This window comes from Passer montanus, unplaced genomic scaffold, assembly GCF_014805655.1.
Source record: "Passer montanus isolate IOZ18808 unplaced genomic scaffold, ASM1480565v1 scaffold78, whole genome shotgun sequence".
Classification (NCBI taxonomy): domain Eukaryota; kingdom Metazoa; phylum Chordata; class Aves; order Passeriformes; family Passeridae; genus Passer; species Passer montanus.
In genome coordinates, this window is record NW_024373034.1 from 3077211 (window position 1) to 3101252 (window position 24042).

Sequence of the window (24042 nt, forward strand, 5' to 3'; positions counted from 1 at the left end):
GAGAAGAACCACTCAAGAACAGATTTGATTTTATTTATACCAAATCATTATATATGCATTTTAACTTGAGCTTTGCATTCTGATCTTTAAATTTTCAGTTCCTTTGTTACCAGAAGGATGAAGTTCCAACATGAAATTTATGTTCTTCAACATCACTTAGAAAGATATCTGATCTCAAAGTATGTTCTAAATCATAGTCATGGAACAAACATCTTTTCAGAGATTTATTGTGCCTCATAGGTGGGGTCATCCCCAAAAGAGCAGACACAATGGTACAGGCTGTGATGCAGACTGAAGTAGCAGGCTCACATCTTCCTCAAAACCTTGGAAGTAAATTGATGAACTGGCACCTGGGAACAGAGCACCAGGACTGTGGCACAGTGTACCATCACTGAGGCTGCACAAGGCTGCAGGTGTGCTCCTGAAGTGAGTGACAAGTGAGACCCAGATTTCACTCAAAACACAATCACAAGAACTTAAATTTATACCTAGTGATGATAAAACCCAGCAGAAATGGAGCCACAGAGTCTTAGAGTGGTTTTGGTTGGAAGGGGCTGAAGTCCAGGCTGCAAAGGCTGGAGACAGCCAGTCCCTAAACTCTCAGTGAAACAAAGCAAAGTACTGGTAACCTCAAAAGCTGGATAGCCACAGGCAGCCCACCTTGACCAGACCCCAGTGGATCCTCTTAGGCCACTCAGCAATCAAACAAGATCCCAATAAAGCCACATTTGCCAGATAACCCTGACAGTCACACAAGTCACACTAGCAAAATGTTTTAGTATTGCCATTAAGCAGCCCATGACCCCAGAATGGAAGGTGATACTTCACTCCTTGAGTAGTTCATAGTGCTCCTCAAATGAGCTTGTGCTGGCAGTCCTGGTGTCCAAATTACAGAAAGTGAAATTGCATTCTGCTTATCTAAATTCTCCACACAGTATCTATACACAGTTTTTATACTTGGCCTGCATTTAAAATGTAAGGTGCTGTTCTACACCAGAGGCTCCTGCCTGTCAGTCTGAAGGAATTATTATTATACATCTCTTGTGCTTATTCAAAGAAGATTTTTTTTTCTTAATTTTGCTTTCACTTATTTAAATAATTACTATTCCTGGCTGTATAAAACAGTTTAGAAATGCAGTTTTAGCACTGTGAGAAATGAAGGCAGGGAAAACCTCTCCAGATGGTGAGATTAACTGACAAAATCACCTTAAATATTCAGAGGTTAAACATACAAACTTTTTAATGGTCAGCTTACTAAGTCTATTAAAAACTGCCTTACTCAAGATAATTAGCTTGGTGCCACAGTTAATAGGAAATCTTATTTTTATCCACAACCCCACAAATTCCAAGATATTTTTCAGCAGTCAGTATATGGAATTAGAAGTTATGAAAACCTGTTGAAGAGGCAGCATTTTGGTGTGAAACTGTCAAGTGGTATTGTTTATGTTCAAAACAGCAACAACACAGAACCAAATTATACTTTTGTTGGCAATAAATTGTGATTCAGCGAAGCAAAATGCATCTGATGGAACCATAATTATGAATGGGGCACATGTGCTGTGCAAGCAGTATTTATAAAAAAGAACAAAAGAAAATAAATTACCAGAACTTTATTTCTGCTACAAATTATCACAATCACAATTAATATAAAACAGAAAGCATTGAGGAACCATGATTGTTGGATACAAGATTTATCAAGGTGTAAAATTCTCATCCAAGACTCTACTACTAGAAAACCTGTGACTGTGTATTAGAGAAAAGATTTCTAAGCATCAAACACCAAGTGAAAGAGAATAAGCAGCATACTATAATTGATAGGGATTAAACACTTCTTGTTATACAAGTTTTTGAAAGAAATGGAAGTTGGAGCATTATATCTACCCAAGAGTCTTGTCTGGAGCAGACTTGTTTACAATTAGCTATTAAAAAAAGCTTCAGCAGAAAACACTAATCTTCATTTTAACTTATCCATGTTGTCCATACATTAGACAAGCTATTTCCAGAAGCATTTAAGTTCTAGTCATGAGACTTCACACACTCTCTCACACTTGCTGCATAAGGCTAAAAAGAGTCACTAAAGAAAAGGAGGTCACATTATTGCTTTGTAACAGGAACTTAGATGGAAATTCTTTATTGAGCTCCAAATAAAACATTGTTGCATCACTATACAGTTAAGAATTTCAATATACAATTATTTTTAAAAAGTGTATGCTGTATCACACTTTAAGGCTTTCATACAAGAAATGATGAGCAGGATTCTCATACTCGTTCTCGTCAGTGTCTGAGCATACAAGGTAAGTACAGTGCTCTAAGCAGTCCATAATTAACATGGCAGAAGTTCCTGAAAAAGAGCAAAATACACTTTATTTGTATATATCTTGAGACTAGACATCATGAATTCTCTGAAGCCTGTCAAACTGCAAGTAGAGGAATCAGACAATTATGCATATAATAAATGTATGTGGATCTAGGCAAGCATTGCAGAAACTGCTATCACTGAAATTCAGTGGAAATTTTAGAAGAAGATTCAATAAAGGCAAATTATTGATATGACTAATTATGACCATTAACATTACTTTTTTGACCAGTAAGATACAGTAACAGGCCAGTGTCAGAGTGCAAAACTCTACTAGAATGAAAACACACTTCTAAGTTTGTCACAATGGAAAGAAGGCTGCCTTCTACAGTGGTTTTCTTTCATGTAGAGACCTTTTTAGATTATTTTTCCCTCTGCTCAGAATCAAATTGATTTAATTTAGGAGATTACTCCACAGAAAAACAAAAGTGCCCACAAGAGAAATGCAATAGCAGAACAATGCTAGTGCATGTTATTTGAGGAAATGCCAAGATAAGTTTTGCACTGCAAAAATATAGTTTTGAAGAATATCCGATACCATTTGTTTGAACTGATGTAGTTTATTGTGCACACATAGGACATGAGAATTGATACTTTTTTTTCTTTGAAGAGGCATGGATACACATTTTCTTAGGAGAAATAAGATGTAGAGCATTGGAAGAAGGAAGACTTCATTCACATGGTAATCATTCAGTGGTGCACTTAGAGCCTCTGTTATCAGGGAGACACATTTATCTACCCCAAAGGGAATCTAAAACAATTTAAGGTTCTGTAGGACTTCAGGGCAGAGTAGCAGAGAAGTGGCAGAAATAACACATGCTGATCACACGTTCATCCTCATCCATATGGCATTAAATGAAAGAGAGTTGGATAAACAATACAGAATACTGAATCCACTTCTGATTCACATATTTATCTATTAGCCACCCTTGCTACTAGGTATTTTAGTTTCAACCCCTGAAGTTTCATTCTATTTAAAATAATTCATGATGTTTGCAGATGAACACTTTCTATGAAATTCATCTTATTATATGATTTAAGATGTGACCAGAAGGCGAGATTGTGCCAATTGTTATAAATATCTTTAAAAGATATTTATATATTCAGTTTTGCCACAGCAATTCTAGCAGCTGGTATTAAATCTTTCCCCTCTGAGCCCCAAAGGGGAGAAATCTTCTTGAAGCTCTCCTACTCTTAGAGTCCTTTGATTTAAGCCCTTAAAACGCTCAAAACAGTTCTAAAGCCATTTTGTGTGTACAAAAGGGTTCCTTTAGCCTGTGACAGCAGCCTCTTAAATTTACTGCAGTACACAGAGGCAGTGCAACTTATGCAATATTTCACAGTATAAAGCTCTATTTATCTGAGCCTTGTCAACTAAAAACACTGAGATCATGAGGTTAGCAGGAAGAATTACCATTCCAAGTAGAAAGAAATCTGTTTTATTTAAAATACACACCATCTGAGCATAAATACAGTTAAATTATTTCTTACTTTATATATTGAATTGACCAGAAACAGTAGAGCCAGCTATTCTTCAGCTAATGTTTCTTAATGGATTTGTTCTCCTTCAATTAATGCCAGAAATCAGTCTGCTACTTGTGCAGAAATGCCTGCTTTGAACATCAGGTTACAAAATGTATTTTTCATATTTTAGACATGTTTGTTGACCAGATTAGAGTTTTAAATTCCTATTTGAAAACTACAAGCATCAAATTACATTTGGTTTCTTCAGTTTCCCCCGTCCAATCAAAGACTTAATTGTTTGTGATGCTGCCAAAGTTATGCACACCTTTCAATAAACTGCCAGGGGAGTGTCCACACACTGTGACAGCTTAAGGTCCTGATTAATGGAAGTTTAAAGCTGTTGCTTTTCTACCAGAATTGAACTCAGACAGTGACACACAACTTAAAGCTTTGTGCAGAATTAAGGACCTGATCAAATATTATCTAAGTATTCCATTATCTAATAATTTCAGAGTTGAGTAAAGATACCTACCAAAGCATCAGAAGATTAGGGTTTTTGTTCTCTTGGCTGTCCAAGGAGGTGAGTTTCCTGACAAGAGAGGAAAAAAAATGTTTTTACTAAATTTCAAAGAATTTCAAATAAAAATTAAAGAAAACAATGCAAATCAAACTGTAATTAATAGAAACAATGCTTAAAAAAAGCTTTAGATAACATTTGCAATGTTTAAGTTACTAGAATTTATGGGAAAATAATATATTACAAACTATTGGTTATGAGGTTTTACAGTTGTTTAATAGGGAATAGTTTGTCCAAATTTAACTAGCTAAGCTAAGGCTTTTTAGATGACTAATACAAATTAAACGTTTTAAAATGATAATTTAGGTGTCCTCACAAGTATTTCCTACATTCTAAAATGAAACTTTCTAAGTTGTAGCCCTCCCTGTTTTTATTGGTTATATTAAGATAACTTAAGTGAGATTAAAATCTTATTTGATTTATTTACCTTTGCAAATGAAGACCGTTTTAAGGGTTACACATCCTCTGCCTCTGACGAATGCGACCTCAATTAGTCAAGTCAGAAAGTCTTTAAAAGCTTTGTGTTTATTGCTTCCAGCACGGAGCGAAGTGGTCATTAAGGTACCAAAATTCTCATAAAAATTCCAAAGTTGCACTAGTGAAAAAATGCTCAACAAGGTGAAAACTAGTCACATCTTTTTCCAGAAAATTCATTAGCTATTTTAAACCATTTTTAAACAAAAGTATTTTGATTTAATGTGGCACTCAAGCAGATCCATACCATTTGGAGATTTTAACCAGCATTTATATCTACTGTGAGTATATAGAGAGATACATTTAAGTTTAAACCATTTTGTTTTAAAAGAAGTTGCACAATGTTTAATATGATCCTTTTATGCTGATCACTGTTAAACACTTCTCCCTGTTTACTACTATTTATGAAGTTTTATTATAAGATAAAGCATAAAATTAATCTCACACACACTGATTTTCTTTCAAAAGTTTATTTAGTATCAAGCAAGGGTAAAACTTTGCTTAACACTACAGAACATTTCAAGACTTGAGTTACAAAATACCACATTATTCGCATTTGTAGTTTGCTTCCCTTTTTACGCATGTTTGCAAAGAGAAAATCTAGCAAATGGCTGAAAATAAAAGCTAAAAACTAAATTGTTGAAAACCTTTAAAATAAAAGGTTACACTTATGTTAAAAAGAATGGACTAACGTATTTAGTAAACCTATTTTTTGTTTAACACTAGTTAATCAAAGGTTATTTTTTTGATCACCTATTTTTTCAAACACAGTTTGGAAATAACAAAGTTCCTTGTTTTACATATCTTTCTGTCCAGGTTGTTCTTTCAACAAAATGTTTTAAGTTCAGTCCATCCATTCAGAATTTTATGCACTTTGAGTTAATAAAAAGGGATTGTTCATAGAAAAAATTACTTTGAACAGTATACAGGACTGGTGGAGATTGGATATTTCACAACATCAGACAGTACAATCAGTATCTGGCATATGGCTGGTCTCTGTAGACTCCTTTTGTTGTCCTTGCAGAAGGTGTCTTGTGTCGTGAGTTGGTCCATTCTTCTTGCCCTACAAGGAAAAAAGAAAAGAAGAAAATATGGTCAGAGCCCTTCCAACATTTTCAGATGCTGAAAGTAATTTTTCTTATCTGTGAATCAAACAGCCACATTCTGTTTACAGAAACCAAGGTGTACAAGTCTAACACTTGAAACAAGAAATCTGGCTACAGCACATCTATCTGAGCCATCCCACAGTGATTTCTCAGCACACAGGACCAGGGAACATGACAGGCTAATGGCCAAAATATTTACAGCTGTGGAAATTCAGCTGGACCTGCTTGTTGCAAATGCACAGAAATGTCAGCTCCTGTAGCAGACACACCAATAATTGCAATGGGATGAAATGAATGGAAGGTATGAATTATGTATAAGGAAATAAGCTGTTCTCAGAAATAAGTTTCTCTGCATCAGTGCCAATTTAGGCCTAATTCAAACATGCAAACCAAGCCTCAAGTATCACTACAAACACCTGTGGCTTTTAGCATGCTAGGGCCAATATTCCATTTCTCTGGAGGTAAACATACACCTCCTCTGAAATGCAAGAAATAGGAGGGCAGATTTTAAAAAAAAATATTAAAAAGACAAGTAACATTGGTTGTTTGAAATTTGGATATAAAATAACTGTGTAAAAAAAAGCCTGTGCTGTATTTAATGATTCATAATCCTACCACCTTTTAATAGTGATAAATATTTTAAAAAAGTAGTAAAAGTTATTATCTTAAATGAGAGTCAGACCTACTATGCCAGGCAGTTGCAAAAAGGAAAACAGAATTAAATGCAGAGTATAAGGAAACAGTACTTAGGTACGCTTTAATGATGAAAACAAATCAGAGTACTATGTCACATCTGCAAGAACACAAAAAAGCAGCAACAAAAAAAAATCCCCAAAAGAAAACAGATATGAAAACAGTATGTGTGTTTCCATACTTATTTTTGCTGAACTGTCCTGCCCTAAACAGACAGGTCTTCCAGTGAACCCAATGCAATCCAGACAACAAAGGCAGACTACAAATGTATGGCAGAATAAATGCAGACATCACTTTGTCTTTAAAAAAAGAACTCAAAGAACCCCTGCAATTTGAATGCTGAGGTAACTTGCTCTGACATGAGATATCTGAAATTAGATGACAAGGATCCCATATGTCAAGGGTTCAGTTTCACAATCCCTTCACAGAAGCCTCATCCTAACTACTTTTTAATAATGTAGATGGTAGGTGGCTGCCTGCAGAGTCCAGGCTATAAATCATACCCAGGTGGTCAGGACATTTGCCTAGGAGGTAAAAGGAACAAGTTCAAATTTGGTGAAAGGCTGAAAGAATTAAACTTTCACCTCAGGTGATTTCCAGGGGCATCTGGTAATAACCTCTTGTGCTTCTTCATCACACAGAAAGCAAGGTTTACATTAAAAAAGACCCTGAGCCTAATAGTACTGGCAGCTGACTGAGAGGTAGGAATTAAAAATATCCTAGCTTTAAAACACTGCTGCAAGAACTGATTAAATTAAAAGAGAAGTCTTGGTTACAGTTTAAGGGGAACAGTTGCTCTTTTTCAAGCAGTTGATCAAATTAGCAGGGTAAATTGTACAGGTCTAACACTTGAAACAAGAAAACAGTTGAAACAGAAATGAACTGTTTCCGAGTTCATTTTGGTGCTGTTCAGGGCTCCAAATCCTAAAAACACTGATATTCTTCCTACATCTTCTGGATTGTTACCTCAGTTTCTCAAAGGAAAAGTTGATATACCACCTGGGAATCTGAATTTCCTCCCAGCCAGCACTAGACAACTACCTGCTCACTAGGCAGTGTTACTTATTTTGAGGCATCTAATGTTCTTCTTTACATGTAGTGAAGATGGTTACTAATCTCTAACTCTGCTTTTAAGGGATATACTTAAGAAATAAAGCGTATAACTATTTATATGAGCAAAAACTACAGTGGCTGCAACCCATAATCATTCTTCAAGGTATTTATAGTCTTTCTTTCAACTTGAATAAATACACCACTTAATATTCTGAGTGGCTGTGCTTTGATAAATAGAAAACCAATTTTAAATGCAAAAGCAATGAAAAATCCATATTTTCAACCTTAAATATTGCAATCAATATCTCTCCCCATCAGTCTATCTACATTAAGCAGTTTCATACATTTTTTCCCCATGAATTTTGCATTACTGAAATAGTCTTAGAAATACCAGGTTTATAATGGGAAACAGTTTATTTTAATGCTGAAATAAAGATTTAAGCTATATATCTATCAACACCAACTGAAAATATTGGGGCACAGAGGAATTTCAAGTGATCTCTGCTTTTGATGAACTGTCTTTCTCCTTAAGCAAAATAATTAGTTTAAGCAGATATGTTGGGCAAACTACTGCATTTGGTGCATTTATCACAACTTAGTTAAGGTCATTTTAGTTTCAAGCAGGAAACACTTCCACATGGAGTTGAAGAAACAGACCTCCAAAAATTTCAAGAGCTCTAAAGTCATTGAAGCATTCCTCACTCAGAGTCACATCTTTTACACAGGTTACTAACAATCCTCAAATGTTTGAGATTTGAGAGACCTAGATTGTATTTCTCTGATCTCTAGCCAGAGACTTATCATTTATCCCTTAATCAAAGGTGCCTTTTAAAATGCTTTATGCTTCTAACCCGTAACAGATTTCTTTAATTAAATCTGTCACTATCACACTTGTATATTAAAAAAAAATAAAAAAGAAGAAAAAAGTGATCTTTACATTGGCATGGGGTTTTTTTTGCTTCATTATGCATTGTTTTGTCTCTGTAACCCCCTGCCCTCATGTCTATTAGCTACCTAAAGTGCTTCCCTAACCTTTACATAATGACTCCCTGCTTGATTTCCCAGGACTGATGCATGAAAATGAATTAAAACAAAAGCATCATACAAGGCTAAACCACACTCAATTAGGCCCTAATTCAGCTGGGAGCTTCAGCAGATTCCTACCTTGTACCAAGTCTCAATGCAAGCTGTGCCACACCACAAGCATTTGCTTTTGGCAGCCAAAAGCTCCTGGAAAAAGGTCCTCCACCCCCATTTTTTTCTTAAATCTTATTGAATGTGACATGAAAAAGCAGCATGCTTCCTGATTTAAGTTTTATTTTCTCTACATCTTTGGTTTTAGTTTCCCATGACTGCTTTAGCTAACAGACCACAGAGGGCATTTTTCTCAATAAGCGCACAAGGAGCTCTGTGACATCTCAGGAATCCCTGAGCAGCCATTACCAGGACTAAGCCTTGCCTCACAGAAATTATCCTTTCATTATGATTTTTTTTTTTTTTGCCAAGAGTCTGTTGCTGCAGTGATTGAGCTGCTAAAGCCACTCACCATAGGAGTCGTAGGTGTCTTCACTCAGTCCGTGGCCATAGTCGTAGTAATCTGCTCCACTGCAGGGCAGGAGGGGCATGGAGAGAGCAGGAAAGAAAACATGAGAAGAAATAATTACACATTCTACCTCCAAAAAGAGAGCTTGAAGGACATAGCACATGCCCTAAGGTAAGTATCCGCGTGGCAGTGACAACTGATGTCCTGCTTGCTTATTGATTAGAAACTATATTTAATTTCATTCAGGATTTTTTTTTCATTACTTGGCTACTCATCCATATTGTAAATGGATGTGGAAAATTTCCATTTAAAATTATAGTTGGGAAAGTTAAAGATCTTACAACTGTTAATGAAAAAAATCGAGATGTGGGTACTGAACCAATTCATTCATCTTATAAATTCCTTTTTGTCAATTACTAATATTTTGCTTTTGTATCTTCAAATTCACTGATAAGAATGCAATAAAAGGCAAATATTTGGTGATTGGAAGGTTATAAAACTGCTGTGTGTGTACAAGTTCCAGTGTCTTCAAAACAAGACAGCAGAACACAAATATAAAGGCTATCATTTTAACAGGAAGAAATGACAATAGGAACTACCTTAAAAGATTAATCTGTAGTTGTTAGGAATCAAAAGTGTGGATGAATACCATAATCACAGCCTAAATCAGTCGTCCCTTTCATAATGGTTTTTATATTTGTGTTAAGACCCCTGAATGGAAACTGAAGAACAGCCCTTATTACACATCATTCCACTATGCTCTCACATTTCATCCAAGTCTAGCTATGTGTAGTCTTTAACACAGTTTGTGGGATATGAAAAGCAAGTGCCTAAATAGTTATTTTCCTTTTCTTTCTAACCACAGCCAGACTCAGAGCTGACAATATCTGGAAAATACTCTATGAAATGATGCTACCAGATCAGTAGACTCTTAAACTTTTTATTTCCCTTTAATGAATTTATACAGCAAGGAAATACCTTTTCATAGAATCACCTCCCGAGTGAGAAGGAAACCACTAATAAATGATCACTAGCAAGTAATTACTGATATTGACAAAATGTTCCTAACATTAAATTGATTGCTAACAAAATAAACACCAGAGTGAAAATAAACCATTTATAGCCTTAACATGAATTAGCAGGTAAAGCATTTATATAAAACAAACAACACATCACAATTACTTCTGAACTGACAAAAGACTTTGTTGTGCTTCAGTTTGTGTTTATTTTTGGTTTCTTCTTTTTTTTTTTTTCCCTTAAACTAAACATTTTAAACTCCTCTAAATAACCAGGACAGAAAAAAAAAACAAACCAGTTTTGGTGTGTATGAATGTATATCTAAAAAGACTGGATGAGTATTTTTTATTGCTGGTATAATACTTCCTAAACAAAAACTTAACCCACTGCACTTTGAAGACCCACAAAGAATTATCCCTACAAAAACTTCTCTATGGTTTCTCAGGTGATGAGGATCTCAGAATAAAGGCAAAGTTTGAATAAGAAGTATTTTTCCCTGTAGCAGCCAGTCATAAAAGTCTTTATTCTGACAATGAACTGAAAACTGACATTCACTATCCTTCCACACAGAACTTATTTATTTTAAGACTGTGATCAAGTTTAGAAGTCTACAGCAGCTGAGCTCTGTCAATCCTGTCAGAATGACTTTGTGGAGTCCCATTTCATAGATCTAATACATCTATTAAACAAAAAAATGACTCACTTTAGAGCACACAAACTGCAAAACAAATAAACACCACAAAGGAAGGAACCTTTCACTTATACTGAGAGTACACATACAACTCAGCTTTATTAACAGACAAACCCTTCAAAATTAATCATCTGTCTGAAAAGTACAAGGTACAATGGGAAGGAAACTTGCCCAATGCAATTCAATACTCCCTGCTCTACTTCATTCATGTTCCATGAATAATGCCAACATTTTCCAGTCAACTCTGTGGTAAACACACCCAAAGCTTCAGATGAGAAAACTTCAAAACCCAAAGGAAAGCATACTGCCTGCAAAAAGCAAGCTTATTCAAAGCACCCTAAAGCAACGCTAAACTTCTAAATTGTACATTTTAACTCATTAACTGAGATAACTGAGATAGTTTAGTTAATTTCTGCTGCAAAGACTTCAGTAGCTACATTAAATAATTCTTCTTGTGGACAGAAGATATAATACACATTTTTGCTTTAAAATCATCCTTTACATTTAGGCTTTTTATATATATTCTCTGACATCTTAGCAGTCTGACTGAAGAATATTAAGCTTTTTATTTCCCTTAATGGATTACTCTGCAATGAAAGGCCTTTTCACAGAATCACAGAAAGGGTCATGTTGGAAGGGACCATAAACATCACTTAATTCCATGGGCAGGGACACCTTCCACTAACCAGGTAGCTCAGGTTGCCCTTCTTCCTTTCACTTTGTCTCACAGAAATCTAAAAAAACTGAAAAAAAAAAATCCACAAACTCAGTTAATTTTCTTCTTTATCTCACGTGACTCCATCTTTTCACAAAAAAAAGGAGAAAACATGACATGGATTCTTCCTTTTTGAACCCAACAAGGCTAGATAAGGATTATGCTTGGAGTTTTGTTTTCATATGTGAATTGCCTTCATAAAACCACTTTCTTTATTTTTCTCATATCCTATGCATCTACTATTTTAGATAAATAATTGGATTCCATGCTATATTCAGCTCAGTTGCCAAGAATCTTCCTAACCATCAAGTAAATGGTACAAGTGCAATTAACACTGGAGAATCAGCTGTGATTCAGATATCTTGTACACACAGTTCTTTTGCTTATATCCCTTCTTTTAGCTTATTTTGTATTCCCATTCCAGCATAATGGCTTTGGGCTGACAAGAGAGAAGACCGAGATGGCAAAGAAAAATTGCTTTGATTTTCCATGTCAGCATAAAAACTTGAAACCACTTAATGTTATGTCAGGATTAGAAAACAACAATAAATCTAAGTACGTTGTTTCTAATTGCTGAGGGCTGGGCAGTAATCCTACAATGCTCAGAAGAAGTGTGAAATGAGGCTTAAATAGTGTAAGTAAGGCCAGGGAAGAGCCTGTTTTCTGTGTTAAGAGAAAAAGCTTCAGACAGAAAGGAGCAAGCTCAGACTCTAGCACAGCACAGCTGATGAAACAGAAATGCTTCTCTATGGCTTTATTTAGTAAACCAGAGGACTGGGAAGCTTCCTGCCATTTCTCTAGAATCACTGTGAGAAGTATCTTAAAATACTTAAAATTAGAGGTATTCAACATAAATCTTCAAAGGTCCCAAGAAAAATTACTTCAATTTCTCAGGCTTTTCTACTAAGCTGATTTGTTTCTGAAAATATCTTGATGAACAAATGTTTACAAAAACCAAACAGGAATAACTGCTCTCGACATGATGGTGAAGTCTTAAGGAAATTGACCTTTTATACTTTATTTGCTATTAGGTTATTCTGACTAGAGACACTGAAAAATTCTCCTAGGACAGATATCAACAGTGGTTTCAACCCACCTCTCATGGGTCCCTCAGTACAAGACAGACACTGAGGCACCAGAGTGTGTCCAGGAAGGACAGCAGAGCTGGGAAGGGTCTGGAAAGTCAGTCCTGTGAGGGACAGCTGAGGGAGATGGGTGTGTTTAGCCATAAACCTGGAGAAAAGGAGGCTCAGGGGAGACCTTATTGCTCCTGAAAAGAGACTGTTTCCTGGGGGGGTCGGTCTCTTCTCCCAGACAACCAGAGACAGGATGAGAAGAGATGGCCTCAAGATGTACCAGGGAAACTAAGGTTGGACTTCAGTTAGAATTTCCTCACTGAAAGGGTGGTCAGGCATTGGAATGAACTGCTGAGGGAGGTGATGGAGCCACCATCCCTGGAAGTGTTCAAAAAATGTCTGGATGTGGCACTGAGTGCTGTGGTTTAGTTGACATGGTGGTGTTTGGTCAAAGATTGGACTCATCTTGGGAGGTCTTTTCCAACCTTAATGATCCTGTGATTCCATATCAGAAGAGGTCACTAGGCTATTTCTGGGACAAGCCTAAAACAGGCAGATCAACCACACAGTCCAAGTGCACTTCCAAAAATGCACGAAAGTAGCAAAAATATATTGCACTTAATTAATGTGATTGCCACAGCTCTTTACATTTGATACAGGCATCTTTTAGAATGGGCATGATGACATTTCTGCATTTGAAACAGAAGCAGCATGGCAGGGAGCCTGTTTGCTAAGGGAAGATTAAAAGGTCTCTGACTAAAAGCTCCTAGTTTACTGGAAAATCCCAGACTTAAGCACTGACAAGCCTGGTATAAGCACCAAGTGATCTGAAACTTTCTTTGGCTTCTAATGAAAAACAGCCTTGGCCAACAGTTCAGCTTCCAGTAATGCTTATGAAAAAACTGACCAAAAATTTCAGCTTTTTCACGTGAGTATCAGAAGTAATTTTGATTCCTTTAGGCAGAAACCAGGGCAGTTTCAGAAAGTGACATTAAAACCCTTGCAAACACCAAGGTTTCCTTTTGTGCCAAGCGAAGCTCCAACAAGCACCACCCTTTGTGCTTCCACCCAGAGTTGCACAGAACAACAAAACAGAAAAAGCAAATGAGGATCTCTCTAATAACAGTTCTTATATGTTAGACCCTGACTGATATGATTACATCTGAAGAGAACTCTTGCATAAGAACAAGCCTCTCTCCATCATTCCTGTCAGATCTTCACGCTCAGCTACGTCTGATAGCAAAAAGCATCTGTCAACAGCAAACAGGAAGAGCGTCCAAGACAACAATCACTTCAGTGAAGCTTCTCATAACTCTGTAATGTCTTGAGCATTGGGTACCTGTTCTCAATGCTTCTGTGGCTCACTAGAACACCCTATTCTGGAACCCAGCTTACAGCAGGACAGTAGAAATCCAGAGCATTAAGAGGAGACCCACATCTTTGCTTGTATCTTGTAGATAAATTTTCAGTTAATACCCAGTTAATTTTTCTGCTATTTAGTAGAGACTTCTTTAGTACATATATTTATCCCTGCAGCTCAGTTTATGTCTGTCAAACAGATAATAATCTCAGAAAAAAACTGACACCCCTATGTAAACACTTTAAAAAATACAGAGAAACTACACAATCTTCCTTGAATTATAGCCTATTGTACTCTCAAATGGATCATACAAACAGCAGATGTGTTATCTGTAATCCCAGAAGGTGGCCAGAGTGCCCTCTCAATGATCCCCTTAGCTATCACTATTTAGAAATTACTTTTTATGGCAGAAATGAGAAATTTCACTTCTGAATAGTGAAACGTCCTCAGAGGCATCTGCATTCTGGTGCTATCTACCAGCTCAGACCTATCTAGGTATTTCTGGCAGAACTCTACACAGTTGCCTAGAGCAGTTTTACCATCTGAATTGTCCAGTTATTGCTGTCTCAACTCAATTAGTCTTTTCATGCTACATTCTCATGTGCCACCTCTCAAGAGAGTTAAGGAAAATGGCAATTAAAAGAGGTGACTGAAGCACGTGGTACAAATAAGAATTCTCAGGAACAGCAGCAGCAGAAGCTACAGCTTTACCTTGAAACTATGAATAGAACACAGCAACAAAACATCCCTGAACATGAGAAATGCCAATCATATTAATGACAAAAATTCACTACATTAAATAAGAAAGTACCAGCAGAAAAACTAAAAACTGAAGTTGCATAAATTTAGTATTTTGGTTTGGCTGGTGAATTAGAACCAAGCCCCAGACACCCTACACCTCATCTGTCTGCTTTGCAAAGCAGGGTGTGAACTGCTACCATAACAAGCTAAACTTGAAGTCTTTAATTATCTAGGTATGTACCATATTTCAGGTGCTAAATGGAGAAAAAAGACATGACACAACATTAACATCAGAAAAATATGTTTTCTTCCCTTTCTCTCCCAACAGACAAGATTAATCTGGGCAGTGGAAGCAGCAGAGAACAGTGTATATATGAGAGAGATCAGCCAAAATTTCCTTAGACTATTCACTGCAATACTGGAAAGATCTGGGGTATTATTCCAGGTAATTCTTGGTTATCCCCCAAGTTCTGCATATGTCGTTGTCAGAGATCCAAAACGATGTCACTTGTCACAGACTGGAGTGCAAGACAACACTGCCTCTATCACACTGGCCTCAAAAAGGGCACAAGTGGTTTCTCACCATTCCATCAGCACAAATACTGCTCCAGAAGATTCACATCATAGCTTCTTATACTTTTAATTTACTGAAGGAACAGTACAACTTTCAACACCTTTCTAAAAATTTGGGACCTTACACATTGAAATTGAAGAGAGAAAAGTTATCATACCACCATGGGTTTCTATAATTCAAAAATAATGAAAGTGACATCAAGGAATACATTTGGTAAAAGAAAGTTCAGGTCTAATTGTTTTCAGGGCTGCATGATCATAAGCTTTACAATGTTCAAGGTCTTTCCAGTACTTCCCTAACATCCTTTGCACCAGCAGGGTTCAAACCTTGCCTCTCCAAGTACAGCAAGGCAGGACTCTTCCTCCAAAGGACAATTCAATCCATTTAAGTGCCAGGACTCATTTCCTGGCCTCATGTGAGCTCCACTACTTCTATCCATATTGATATTTGACGTACTTTACATACAGCAGGCATGATACAATGATACCGAGATAAATGTGGTTATGATGGTTAGTAATGCATTATTTTTCACCATCTATATCTGAACTATATCAAAATTGTGCTTAAAAGCACAACTCACAGCCCCCAATATTTCTACTAAAATAAAATACAAGGATAAACAATTAAGACCATTATAAAGTTTTCCTGCAACCATCTCCCATTTTTAGTTGCCCAATTAAGTAGGTATTTCCTTACCAACAGAAAGAAGGAAGATTTTTCTTCCCTTGAAAAGCAAACTGAATACAACAGGGTACTCAAAGAGAAAATTGCAACTTCCAATTACTGCTAGTAAGCAGCCAAAGTGTGTTGACTGTCAACCAGCAAAACAGTGTCAAATCTTCATCTACAAAAACATGTTCTGTGACAAAAACACGTTCTGAGCTGATGCAGCCTGATTTCTCATTCAGCTAACAGGCACTGGCTTCCAAGTGTGAATTTCCAGGGAAGTTCCTTCTTCACCCCACACCAGGGAAAAAAAGAGTCTTCCCTATATATATATCTATCTATATATCTGTATATCATGCCCTAGTCTGCAAATGTAAATTTAAAATGGCCTTTCTCTAGTCTGGAGAGAATAAGTAGTCTCTTTTCCTCATCTCTGTATCTCTTAATCAAACTGCTGGGAAGTTAATTATAATGTGAGATGTTTGAGAAGTCCTTTCTAAATGAATAACTTTAATTTGTAAGATTGATTATCCATGTTCTATCTCCAAAGCCCATATATCCACCACATTTCTACACCATCCTGCTGATGCCTGGCAACTGGATAGTCACCCTTCTTTGTTACCTCCATCCTCCAATCTTAAAGAACCTTATTTTTAAAACAAACTGTAATTAATTCAAAGCTTTCCTATAATTAAGATTTTTTTAAACTATGACTGATTCCACTAGTTACACTAACAGGTACAACACAGCACTTCAAGTTTAAAAATATTTCCTGTAAATGATTGTTTTTTCCTATTTTGGACTTGGAAGATCCACTTTGACCTTGTGGTTTCACTTCTGTAATCAAAATCCTACCAACTACTAATGTTCTTTAATTGTATTGTGAAATTCAACCATCCAGTTTAAGATGCTGTAAAATCACCAAAGTAAAATTAAACCAATCATGCAAAATTAATATAATTTTATGAAATTACTTTTCTTGATTTCTCAATACTTGTAATTTGATGTTACAGCTTTTTTTACTACTATAACACCTGCATATTAGTTCTTCTAGCAGTTTTCTAAATTTATTTTCAAATGCATTTTTACTTGTTTCCTAAATAAGGAGGTACAGACACCAGACACATTTAAATTTAACAGCAAAATGAGGAAGAAAACCAAAAGAATTTTATTGATTATAATTAGTACAGATTAAGAGTAATCCTAACATTTATTAAACACTGAAGCCATCTATCAGTTTCACCATGAGGATTCAAAAAAGCCTTTTCCAGTTTTATGAGTGCACTATGAGATATGCTTGTGTTTTTTCCATCACTACAGCTAAATCATTTTAGTGATATTCCCTTTTACTGGCATTTCAGACAAGATTTCTCTTAATCAATTAAAAAAATTAAAATATACTAGATTCACAGTTAAAACTATCTATGCTATTGAGGAACTTCTGAATAGTTTACCTTGTCACATCTTAACATGTAATTAAAAAGAAAACATCTATCCAAACCTGAAAAATTAGATCTGAAAAACTTGCAATAAATCTCTTTCAATAATGTAAGAGCAAAAATTAAGCAGGAAACCACATGCCAGGATTTTCATTCAAAAGCTACATTAGCTTATTTATGCTAATGCTTTAAGGCTTTATTTTGCAGAATTATAACCTCCAGTACACTCTGGTACATACCAGGTGTTCATAAACAACAGCAACACAAAATGCCAACCCTTTGCACAATCCCCAGAAATCAAACTCCTGGAGACTGATTTGATTTATAAGTCAAAGCATGAAATACAAACAGCTACAAGCATTAAAATGGAGAGAATTACATCTTGGAAAACTACAGTAACAGACACTCATTTGCATATAATGCATATTTATACATCCTGGAAATGCATGATTGCTGACAAACTCAACAATGTAAATTTAAAACACTGAGCATCACAAACAAACTGTTAGCAATTAACTTTCAAATACCAATAGCAACATCTCCATAAGCCAATTTCAAATCCATATGCTCAGCTCTTCATGAAAATTCTCCTATTAAACAGGAATGTCATCATCTTTTGTGTGACTACTAAGCATAGATTCAAAAAACACCTGAAAATTTGAGCTCCTAGTGGGAAATGAGGAGGGTATTTCCAAGAGCTACATACCAGGAATCAGCTTCTCTTGTAACTAAAGTGCCTCTGGAATAATATAAAAATCAGTACTTAAGAGATTTGAAGGATTTTTGAAAAAACAATTTAGTTGCGTGCTTCAAGCATCAGTTGAACAATAGCCACTGCTGGATTTCAAGGTGTTTTTCTAAGTCCTTTTCAACCCAGCATCCAGTTTCTCCACTGTTAGGTAACTACCACAAGCTGCCAAATACAAAATTCCTCAAACCTTTCACACCACAGGGGTTTTGTGCATAGTCTTCCTTATTACAAAGCAATTTTTTTTCTTGAATCGGTCACTTTTGAAATAAATGGTAAATAATGTAATGGATGACAAAGAAGACTCAGGGGGAGCCTTATCACTCCCTACAACTCCCTGAAAGGAGGCTGTGGAAAGGTCTTCTGCCATATGAGAAACTCTGGATATTGGGGAAAATTCCTTCACTGAAAGGGTGGTCAGGCACTGAAACAGGCTGCCCAAGAAACAGTGAAAATCTTAAAAGAAGTGTGGATGTGGCAGCTGGGATATGGTTTGGTGGTGAACATGGTGGTGCTTTGTTGACAATTTTATTTGATCTTTGAGATCTTTTCCAACCTGAACAATTATATAATTCATGACACCATGTTTTTAACATGCCTAGGATTTACCATAGGGGAAGTTATGTTTTTATGCATTTAAGTAAACGATCCAACAAAGTTACAGTGTGTAATACTTACTTCCCAACACACAGAATAATTTAGTGGCACTGAATAAACTTAGGTACATTAAAAAGAACTTGCCAGTTCCCTCAGCTCAGATTAGGTTAACTGTCTGGCTCCAAGGCTCACAAGCAACTTACAAGAATTTTAATTTATCACACTTTGGTATGATTGGAAGTGATAGTATTTATTGTTAGATATGCACAAAGAGCAGTTGAGAAACTCTATTTAAGTAAATGGCAAAATGGTTGTTGCCAAGAAAAAACTACAGTAGTATTAAGTAAATGCAGAAAACTGTAAACAAATCCAGCAATTTCTCCAAGTCTGAATTGTCCCATTTTTATGTGTGTGTTTAAATTAAATTCTGCAACGGAGTGAAGGTGAGATCACCTCAACTGAATATCTAAAATACTTTTAAAATTATGAATTATAATTAAACACAAAATGACATTGCTACTTAAATGACTCATTATTGTCCCTCACCAGATAATGGCATACAGCTACACAGAGTGTTCCTCTTATAGTTTAGGCTTCTGATCTCTGTTGTAGCGAGACAAAATAGAAATTTTCCAGAGTAGAAATCCATTTTCCCCAAAAAGGAGCAATCCCCACGTGCGTCCAGCACTATAACACACATACCATCTTTACAACTTTCAAAAAGTTATAGAATATGTTTGCTTCTGCAAATCTAGAAAAACCTTTTATTTTTTTTTTCCTAAGAAAAGTATCCCATTTTAAATGCTAGCAGACAAGCCTAAAGAAGTTCTTTGAAACTTCTGAGTGCATGAAGCAGACAGATGGGTTTTTTCCATTATTTTGTGCACTACAGTAACTGTATTAACCATCCTCTCTCGATAGTAGACCTAAAAGCACACAGTAAACCCTCTAATGCTACTGGAGAGGTAAGAAACCCAGCCCAATTTTCTCAGCAACCTTGCCACATAATCTGGATTTCAGCACCAAACCTCATTCCCTGGCATGTTAACTCTCTGCAGCATCTGTCACTGCTATGAATGGTTGATCATAAGTACCTCTGTAGTCATCTCAATGCCATTAAGCAGATGGCAGCGCTAAATCCAAATGATGTAGTACATCTCCCTGGTGGACTTTGTTTCCATACACCACCATTATTCTACAATTCCTCAGTGATAAATCTTATGTATTCTAGAGAACATTAAACAGTGAGCTGACAGAGACAATTGATTTATTAGCATCCATTTCCCTTTGCCTCGTATTTCCTTATTGTCCTCGCAAACACTTGTGCAGATCATGTACGGAGTCACTAAGGGACCAAAAGCACTTTGGCTCAATTTGAAGTCTATTTCAGGGATTTAAAATAACTAGATTGTTTTCAGGCTGAAAATGTTTAATCTACAGTTTTAAATGAAGATTCAACTAAATCCTCTTGATTCCTCCACAATACTGTTGGGTGAATTTTCGTAATAAACTTGGTCTACCATTAAAGGTCTAGCACCTGGCTATTAAAGCACCCCCTACTTTCTGCAATAAATCTAAGTAAATAATTACAATTCTAGACAGGCTTAGAAAGTGCTTTAAGAATGAGCTAAGTTGTACAAGAATGCTGGTGACAAGTCTACCTGTATCTGACATAGGCAAATATCAGCACCAGGACTCAAGTTTGGCTTTCACTACTGTAACTCATATTTTACCATAAAATCCTGACAAGGCTTTTGGCACACAACTGCACATGTGAAATTAATAAATATGTATATAGGAGAAATTTTATTAAGAATTTCTGACTACATAACATGCCCTTGACTGCATATCCTATAACCCTAAAGATTCATTGCATATTGGGGCATGAAGTGATAGAAGAGGATATGGCTTTAAATTAAAAGAGCAGAGATTTAGATTAGATATCATAAAGAAATTCTTTCCTGTGAGGGTGGTAAGGCACTGGCAGAGGCTGTCTGGAGAATTTGTGAATGCTTCATCCCTAGAAGTGCTCAAGAACAGGTTGGATGGAGCTTGGAGCAACCTGGTCTACTGAAAGTTGTTCCTGCCCATGGCAGGGGGCTGGAATTAAAAAGATCTTTGAGGGCCTTTCCAACTCAAACTATTCTATGAGTCTATGAAGCATTTGCTACCCTCTGATTTTCAGAAATTGCAATTTTCTTTAAAAAAATTTTAGATTGCTTTGGTTTTTTGTAACAAGACTAAACAGTACAGTTTATTAAACATCCCAGTTTATACTGATAAAATTATCTAACAATCCCTCTGCAAAAAACTATACATGTAATTTAATCTTCTAAAAATCAATTAGATATCTAGTAAAGCACAGTACAGCTTCAAGGGATATTTTAAGTCTTTTCGACCATAAAAAATAATTCTGTTAAAGATGTCCTGAAGCACTATTTGGGGCTTTGTTGCATGAACAAGCAACAATGGATAATAAAATGTTCTAAAGGAAAACAACATTTTTTTATAGGATTACAGGGCATTAAGATAGATGAGAACCCAGAAAATTCTTATGTTTCTCTTTCTTGTTAGTGCTGTGGCAGGTTTTAACTCAAACTTCAGCTTGCCAGACACAAGCAAGGATTCACACAACGTCAAATAAAATAACATTACACTTCTACCCACTCATGATTTTGGTGTCAGCAAGCAGTTAGTACATAGAATGGAATAATTTATTTGCAGAAGAAACAAAGTCTCAACTACCTTGATGGACACAGAAATGCAAAGTTTCCTATTCTTCATCTCTAGACATGTCACTCATCCTAATCCAACTCAGATTTGCCATTTAATGTCCAGATTAAAAGAGCAATAAAGGAGAGTCACACTGTGTGGTGCTGAAGACTGAATTTGGAGCATGCGCTCCTGTGCACCTACAGCAAAAGATTTGCTGTCATGCAACCTCTTCAAGACCTCCAAAATTACTCAAGGTATTTTAGACTCTATTGCAAGTTTCTACATTTAACAGAGGAATCCCTAAATAAGACAACTGTTTAAAGCAAAAATGAAAATTTTAGCTCTGCCATATCAAATATCATAATTGTACACTTGAGAGCATGAAGCCCTGTTCCTGCACTCAAACTTAGTCATGTACTAAAACAAGTAATTTAATGAGACAACTCATTTTCAGTTTACTACCTATTTCTCAGATTTCCTCTTTAATACACAGTATCAATAATATCATGGTATTTCTAGAGGCATCAGTATCAGAAGACATACTAGAAATACTATTACTTCAAGATTACTATTTTCAATTTAGAAAAATAAAGAGTAAGTAATTTCCACATGCTGGTCACCAAACAATGCATTTTAAACACATCACTGCTCTCCATGTGCAAATGCAATTTCTTTCCATGTTTTATGAGGGCAAAAAATCAAGAATAAATAAGGATAAATTATGAAAACAATGCACTTTGCCCTAATTTCCTTCATAGTAAGGCATTGTAATGCTCCTAAATATGATAAGTGATCTCATTGTGGTTACAGAATGATATTTTGCAATATGGGCTACTACTTGATATTCAGATTAAATATAGGAAAGCTGGTCTAGGTAGCTCAGATGGCTGTTTATAGTTATTACTTTTTGCCTGCCAATACTGTCCTAAAAATCTTTCTGCCAAGTCAGAAAATGTCCGAAAATGAGTGTTTATATCCTGTGAGAAAAGTGCAAGTAAAAAAATTTCTTGTTTCCTTTTTCCACAGAGCACTAAATAAAATGAGATGAAAAAAGTAAAATAATCATTAAGAAGGTAACATGGTCGTTAAAATCTAACGATATATATATTGTGAAACTATAGATAAAATACAAAGTAAAGCAATCATTTTATGAAATATCTCCTTCTAGACAGCTAAGCATGTGCAAATGTATCTAAGAATATTATACATATTCTTATGTATTAAATCCTTTACAAGAGCTATTTCATTCCTGGGGAGATTTGCTTTTTTCCGAATTTTAGTTCAAAGGAAGAAAATCTCAGTGAAAACCTTCTTAATGTGGGAAAAAAAAAACAACAAATCAAAGTAATGTTTAATTTTGACTCAGGCAAATGACTTTGTAATGAAGTCCAAATGTTTGTGTGCAATAAACTCATTTACCTACAGCACAAGCAAGAAGGCAGAACAGAATTGCCAACATAAAAGTTGAGGACTACTTTGGCAATTGTCTTTTAGGGGAAAAAATCCATTATCAGCAACTGTTCTCGAAACGTGACACTCTACAGAGTCTCATATTTTGAAGTTTCTAAACTGCAGATTTCTTAAGTCATATTTTTATCAAGCTTAGAGTCCGTAGGAGCCAAGTATCAGCCACAAAGGTAATTTGATTATTTTAGTTCTCAACAATAATGACACTTGAACTTTCCACTATGCTTTTTCACATTGACTAAATTGTTGAACACAGAAAAATATTCATTTACATAACAAAACTAAAGCTGGGTGTGACAACACTACAGCAGAGCACATGCCAGGTGTAAACAGCTTTGTTCTCAACTTTGCTGTGAATAATTCTGCACTATTTCAGATAAAGCTGCATTGTAAATCTTACATATTTAGTGGAAGGTAGAACAAATCTGCCTCAAATACACTTTTCAGTTTAATTCACTACAAGGGATTTATCAACAGGAACCTCAGTAACCCCACTTCAGATGCAAGTCATAACTTTGCCATAAAATTTCGGGACATTGTCAAAAACATTAAAACATCTACTATTGAGCAAATTATGAATGCTTGGTCTGAGAGAAAAAGAATGAAAATAAATTACAGTTCAGTAAAAGGTGGAGAGAAATTCTGTTTCCAGAAGTGGAGATGATCATCCAAGCTGCTCTATTTGTAATGAGATTTTTGCCATGAAGTTCAAACCACATAAAAGAAGTAGTTTTACTTCACAGCATGTTTCCCATTGTTGGGTCATATTGTTATTCATGGAGTTGCAAAATAATGACTCCTTTAGGAAAGCAAAATTAAAAAAAAAAAGTCAAAAGTGCTTAAAAATACTGCTGACAATGAAGTGGGAGAAGGAAAACAAATGGCAAGAGATTCAAATTTGTCACAAGGAGTTCCAGAGGAGTAAAACAAACTAACAGGTGTATTTTTCTTACAGTCAAATACAGGTAAA

General features: G+C 35.8%; 1 protein-coding gene across 3 annotated transcripts in view; it reads right to left on the reverse strand.

Moving 5' to 3' along the window:
* Positions 1 to 1606: 1606 nt before the first annotated feature.
* KHDRBS3 (KH RNA binding domain containing, signal transduction associated 3) overlaps positions 1607 to 24042 on the reverse strand; it is a 90496-nt gene continuing 68060 nt past the window's right edge. Inside the window, exons 8-11 of one of the 3 annotated variants that reach the window (XR_005630122.1) lie at positions 9270 to 9328; positions 5841 to 5934; positions 4353 to 4409; positions 1607 to 2341 (exon numbers count right to left, since the gene is read on the reverse strand). Coding sequence is in view for 1 of the 3 variants with exons in the window: in XM_039731510.1 (XP_039587444.1) it covers positions 5843 to 5934; positions 9270 to 9328 (151 nt within the window). In the remaining 2 variants the exon portion in view is untranslated. Of the gene's footprint in view, positions 2342 to 4352; positions 4410 to 5325; positions 5935 to 9269; positions 9329 to 24042 lie in introns of those variants that run through there. The other 2 variants (XR_005630121.1, XM_039731510.1) reach the window with 2 other exon arrangements.